Here is a 6,320-nt window from a genome sequence, read left to right as displayed (position 1 = left end):
CATGCTATGGCTAATACTTAAGCAGTTCATAATGAAATACATGTAAATAAGATCATCTAACAGCTATATCAATCATGGAGAGGTACCAACAATTAATAATAAGCATCATGAATCATGTATATAAGCAGGATTGCAATGTTCATAAGAGAATATGATAAAGTGGTATCTCGCTTGCTTGTATTTGAACAACAAAACATAAATGCTCAGGCACCTCTGAGGTTCATAGAAAGACTAGAAATAGAGATTGTCAAAGATAAAAGCATCAAAGTTATACCACAATCAAGAGTGTGAACGGGGAGCTAGCTGGACGGTTTAATGTTTGCATGCGAGCATTTTTTTTTGGACTGGCATGTGAGCGTGAACATGATGATTGCGTGAGCGCCTAGCTTTATTCGCTTCTCTAATTAACAGTCCTAATTAAGGACGTAAATTTAAATGCTGCATGCAGTTTTCTCTCCCAATCAAGTATGCCATGGTCCTAGCAATTTCTCTTATAGATGGAAATATAATTTTGCAAATTTTTCATGCTTCCATTCAACTTTGTTCATGCTCCAAGAATTATAAAATTGCGCTTCCACTATCCTCAGTGTCCTACTACCCGATAGGTGTTTTGGTATTAGATTTGACATGTTTCGAAGTTAAACACAATACTGAAGCATGCAAATATTATCGCCGAGACCAGCAACTTCTATCCATAGACAAATGTCCACGAAACAATAATTTTTTCACATGGAAGCATATCGCAATGTTATTGGAAACAAGATTTTGTTCCTAACGAAGCTAGCATACTATAGAAATTTCTTCATGTAAAGTAATTAGTCTCAAAATAATCTGAAATTAGTTTCCTAGAATCAAGCGCTGCAGATTCAAACCGGAGTCATTAATGGCAGGTTCACGCAATTAGCGACAAAAATTACATCTAGCGTTTACTAGAGTAATAATTAGGAAACAAATCGAGACCAACACCCACGCATGAGCCTGTTTTGGTGGTAAATCGTACGCTCTGGATGCAACTGATCGGTGTTGTAGTAGTTCGATCGAAGGCAAATATCGGCTTCCAATCCCTAGCGCTGCCTATTTTTCTACTAGGCCGGTTAATCTGGCCTAGAAGGAGTACATGCACAAGTGCGATCTAGTACACAACTTCAATCAAGAGCCACATATTGAACCAGGGGCAAAAACGTCATTTTACGTCCCAAGCTAACACCGTTAGTGCACGAAAAATACTAGAGTGTCATGTAGGGAAGAAAATGAAGTTTACATGTCGAATATGGAAGAAATATTTTTCAAGTGTCAAATAAGGAACCAGATTTTAAGACAGTGTCAAATAGGGAATTCTCTCGTAACCTGTTGTACGAGAACGAATCACTAAACGTTGAGGATGATATCATAACAAGGAAAATGGCCTACATGCCGTAAGGTTCCTCTTGAGAGAATTCACAGCAGGCAGCATCTGCAGTTTCTCCGTGGAAGCCCCATCGCATTTCCGGTTGGCGTTCTTAGAAGATGCAGCATCTGGTGGCAATGTATTTCCCTGAGACGATTCCTCCACAGGTGGTTCACTATCAAATGTGCCTGCACGCGGCACGCGCACCTTTCTTCCCAGCTTGTTTTTGCAGGAAGGTGACGCTCCTGCACAAAACAATTCACAGTCAGCACAGCGCTATTAGGATAGGGAAATGATAATTATGGAAGTAGGTGGTACCTCTTGCACTGGGGATCAGTATGATCAGATGAGACATGAACATGGGTGAGAACCTCGGGTATAATCTACATGTTGCTGCTCCTCAAAATTTGTGTTTTAAGCAGTCAGACCTAGACTCCATGCTCCCAGCCACTTTTTTTGGATTTTCCAGTACACCCCGAGTAATTTCGTAAGTTCAGTGGACCATCAGTCAATATGCCGTATGGGCTGGTTAGACCAGGATAGGATCTGCAATAGACCACATCCGTTTCAAACCAGATGTGCATCTTACAACTTACATGAGCCGGTAAACACATCTCGAATATTTTTAGGACCTTCGATACATTTTAATCAAATATGTAATATACATACATGGCACTACACATTACCATATCAATGCCGTTGCTGCACGATTCGAGTTGCTGCCATGAAAGCAGAGCTATCCTTCATGATGTTCTTCAACCTCATGACCACTTCGCTAATGCTTGGCCTCTGGTCGACAGGATCACTGGAACACTCTAGACCAATCTCGAATATCGACATGAGAAAGTTTGCATTGTAGCCAATGGACGATGACGAGGGCGAAATAGTATATTTTTGGTGATGAAAGGCTTGGCGCATCTGTTCACCCTGATGTAGCTTCACATCCAAAACATCAATGAGCTTTGCTGGAAATGCTTGCAAAACCCACTGCCTAAGACTGGATTCCCCAACAAACGAAGGATCTGTGGGCCTCTTCCCTGTGAAGACTTCAAGCAGCATGATCCCAAAGCTGAACACGTCGCTGCTTCTCGACGCCCTTCCCATGAATGCAAGCTCTAATCAAGATAAGAAAGTCAAGAGAGTTCACTAATCAAACCAATGCCACAATGTTTAATGGTTTGGCAAATAAATTGCTCAAGCATGATCATGACAAAAACGCACCTGGGGCCATGTACCCGATTGTGCCGGGCATACTTGCTGAAACCAAGGAGTTTTCATCAACTAGAAGTAACTTTGCAATGCCAAAGTCGGCAACATGCGCCGTCATATCCTCATCGAAAAGCACATTGCTAGGCTTCAGGTCGCAGTGTAGGATAACTTGATAGTGGTGATTGTGCAGATAATCCATTGCCTCTGACACGCCAAGCATAATGTCCAATCTCTCGGTGAAGCCCAGTGGTTCCCTATTTTCCTCGTGCAAGTGTGCCTCCAAGCTACCGTTGGGCATGTACTGAAGCAGCAATGCCCTGAAATCCAGGTTGGAACAGGTATTCAATATCTGTATCAGGTTGCGATGCCGAGCCATCCGCAACACTTGACATTCAGCATCAAAGCTCCTCACGGCCTGCTCGACATGCATATTGAGCACCTTTATAGCAACCACCAAACCATCATCTAGCTGCCCCTTGAAAACTTTTCCAGAACTTCCAGCTCCAAGTAGGTTATCCTCGCTGAAATTTTTGGTGGCACGAGCAATCTCGTGGTATGATACTAACCTATGACTGATCAGATCAGCCATGCCATTAGAAGCCGTAACATGCGGCTGCTTCTTATTTTTCTTTTTGATCATTAGGTACAAGCAAGCTACAAATACACCAGCTCCAATGATGGCAACTGGGAGTATAAACTTGAGGATTTGTCGACCAGAAGTCAGTCGAGAATTGTCTACACATGGTGACACTCCTAGACGAGGAGCACCACATAGCCCAACATTCCCAATCAAAGATTGCAAGGTGATATTTGAGAAAACACCTCCATTTGGTATCTGCCCTTCGAACCTATTAGAGGAGAGGTCCAGATAAGAAAGGTAGGTGAAGTTGGCGAGGTAGTTTGGTATCGTTCCAGATAGATTGTTCGACGATAGGTCCAATGTTGCCAAGCTGGTTAAGCGGGCGAAAGAGTCGGGGACTAAATCCTTGAATGAGTTGTGCGAAAAATTTAGGTAAGTTAATGGGATCGCAACCTGTCCAAATGAATTTGGGAGGCTACCAGACAAGAGGTTGCTAGAAAGATCTAACTTGTCCATATTTTGCATATGACTGAGATCAGAAGGCAATGTACCGGTTAGGGAGTTATGGGACATATCTAATGCAATAAGGTTACTATGATAAAACAAGCTTGATGGTATGGTCGAAGATAGATGGTTATAAGATAAATACAAATACTCTAACATGGTGAGGTTGCTCACTCCATCTGGTATGGAGCCAGATAATATATTATCCTGGAGTTCTAACCTTATAATACTCCTTAGCATACCGAATTGTTCAGGGATTGGGCCAACGATGCTATTTCCAGAGAGACCAAGTGCCTGGAGATTCTCCAACTTAGAGATGGATTCTGGTATTTCTTTGGTTAGATGGTTGTCAAAAAAGCTTATCGCAAGAAGACCACTAAGATTTGATAGTGTTGCTGGAAGCCCACCAACCAAATTGTTTTTATCTGCTTCAAACACTAACAGGTTAGTCGAGAGGTTACCAAAATAGCTGGGAATACTCCCAGAGAAAGGATTATTAGATATGTCAAGGTGTTGGAGTTGCCGACAATTACAAAGGCTGGCCAAGAAACTAAGATCCCCATCGAGATGATTATCTCGAATATCAAGAAGCCTAAGAAATCTGTTGTTTCCAAGTGTTGATGGTACTGGTCCAGTCAGCTGATTCGACATTAAACTTAAGTAAGACATTTGTGAAAAATTTCCAAGAAAATCTGGTAAGGGGCCTGTTAGTTGATTGAACGAAAGGTGCAGATATGTGAGTTGCATCAATTTCCCCAATTCCACAGGAATCTCTCCACTTAGGTTGGAGACTGCAATGTCAAGCACACGGAGCATGGTAAGATTGCTTAGCACTGCCGGGATCTGGCCAACAAGCTCATTGCCACCGATAGAAATCACTGTGAGCTGCGATAGCTTAGCCAGCCATGTCGGCACCACATCCACAAATAAATTTCCTGGGATGCTAAGTATCTGAAGATGCTTGCACGCTGCAAGGCCCAATGGAATTTGACCCTTGAATTTGTTCTTATATAGATCAAGTATTTGCAACATGGGGAGACTGAAACTTGTATTGCCAGGTATATGGCCCGTAAGATTTTCGTTGTCCGCTAGACGCATGTCAACAATCCTAGACATGTTGAAGATGTTAGGAGGTACTGGGCCGGAGAGCTGGTTATAGTTCAAGCGTAGAACCTGGAGCATCAGCAGGGAGCCAATACCAGATGGTACTGTCCCGGACAGACTGTTGTTCTGAATGTATATATGGCTTATTGCAGGCATGCTGTCGAATGAGAAATTGGGTATCAGTCCGGTCATGTAGTTTCTGTCTAGAGAGAGGTACCTAAGGCTATGCATGTTTCGCAACTCACCGGGGATCCCTCCAGAGAGCTGGTTGAAATTTAGGACCAGAAATTGGAGTGCTGTGAGGTTTCCTATAGTAGACGGGATTGTATCCGTTAGATTATTGTGGCCAAGATCAAGATATCTTAGCCGGGATAATCTTCCAATATCAGCTGGGATGGAGCCAGCGAGGGCTGTGTTGGTGAGGTTAATTTCATGAAGGAAAGAAAGGTTACCGAGGTGAGGGCTGAGCTCTCCTTGGAGGGGAATGTCGGGCAGCACCAAAGCGGCGACACGCCCTTTGCGACGGCGGCTGCATGTGACGCCGATCCAGTGGCAGAACGACACATCACTTGTCCAGTTATTCCTCAGGATGGACAAAGGATCAGATAGCTGGGATCTGAAAGCCAGCAACGCCGCAAGGTCGGTGTCGTTGCTTGGAGCAGGAGACGAAACAGCCATGAACGGGATCAGCAGCAAGCTGGTGGCCATTATTAGCATGACCGGAATGTATGAAGGGAGCATGCCGCTCAGGACCGGCATATTTGTGCTTGCAGCAGCTCTGGGAGTGGGAGCTGTGGACAATACTACTAGATCTAGATGCTTACTGCCCTTGTACCTCAGACACCTATATAATAATTATGGTTATTATTTTGGTGCACCCTAGTCTCTCGTTCTATTTCTATGTTTACACCAATGATGGAATCGAGAGTGTCTGGTGCGATGTCCTTGATCTGATGTGGAACGAATGGTCAGTTCTTTGCCACAATTTCCAAGTCATGCTGTCTCAGTGCCCCGTCAAACTTGTCCTCCGTTCCCCTTCTTCTTCTTCTAGGTGGTTGGCCCATCAATTTTTCAATCATAGACGGGAAATCTTCCCAGGTCATTGTAAACAGCAGTAGAAATTGGAATCAAATACGGAGTACTTCTTTGCTTCGAGTAGCTAAAGTGTAAGGAAGATGACCGCTAGATGGAGCAGCTCGTCGAGGCGCCTCCGCATCAACCCGCGGCAGATGCCTGCGCGCACACGCTAGACGCCGTCACCGCCCACCGGCGACATCCGCACCCACCTCCGTGAGCTCCGCGCTTCCGAGGGCTACGCCTGGCAGTGCCTCGATCCGCGACAAGGCCATCGAGACCGCCGCGGAGATCCCGGGCTCCGAAGCGGACGATCTCGCACGGACGAGAGCGGCGGCGTCGCACAGTGGGGAATCGAGGTCGCTCGGAAAAAATACAGTACTCTATATTTTTCTCGAATTTTAGAAATAATACGCAGGTTTCGGAATTTTCACAAACTGTACGCTCGAGGCCGGAGTTCGA

At 44.6% G+C, this 6,320-nt stretch overlaps 1 protein-coding gene across 2 annotated transcripts; it reads right to left on the bottom strand.

The window, feature by feature from the left end:
• Positions 1–1,747: 1,747 nt before the first annotated feature.
• On the bottom strand, positions 1,748–6,028 carry LOC127308533 (uncharacterized). 2 transcript variants are annotated; one of them, XM_051339386.2, is made up of 3 exons: positions 2,609–6,028; positions 2,074–2,502; positions 1,748–1,933 (listed from the first exon to the last, which is right to left on the bottom strand). In XM_051339386.2, exons 1-2 carry the CDS (start codon positions 5,541–5,543, stop codon positions 2,078–2,080), a joined length of 3,360 nt encoding a protein of 1,119 aa, XP_051195346.1. In that variant the 5' UTR covers positions 5,544–6,028; the 3' UTR covers positions 1,748–1,933; positions 2,074–2,077. The 2 variants fall into 2 exon arrangements, with proteins under 2 accessions (XP_051195346.1, XP_051195345.1); XM_051339385.2 differs by lacking the exon at positions 1,748–1,933 and having other exon boundaries at positions 2,008–2,502.
• Between the last annotated feature and the right edge of the window lie 292 nt (positions 6,029–6,320).

The sequence above is a fragment of the Lolium perenne genome, chromosome 6 (assembly GCF_019359855.2).
Source record: "Lolium perenne isolate Kyuss_39 chromosome 6, Kyuss_2.0, whole genome shotgun sequence".
NCBI classification, from domain to species: domain Eukaryota; kingdom Viridiplantae; phylum Streptophyta; class Magnoliopsida; order Poales; family Poaceae; genus Lolium; species Lolium perenne.
This window is presented reverse-complemented; position numbering and strand designations above follow the sequence as displayed.

Coding starts and splice junctions, on each gene's coding strand:
- LOC127308533 (XM_051339386.2), bottom strand. CDS start 5,543: ATGCCGGTCCTGAGCGGCATGCTCCCTTCATACATTCCGGTCATGCTA. Junction 2,503..2,608: donor AATCGGGTACATGGCCCCAG/GTGCGTTTTTGT, acceptor TATCTTGATTAG/AGCTTGCATTCATGGGAAGG.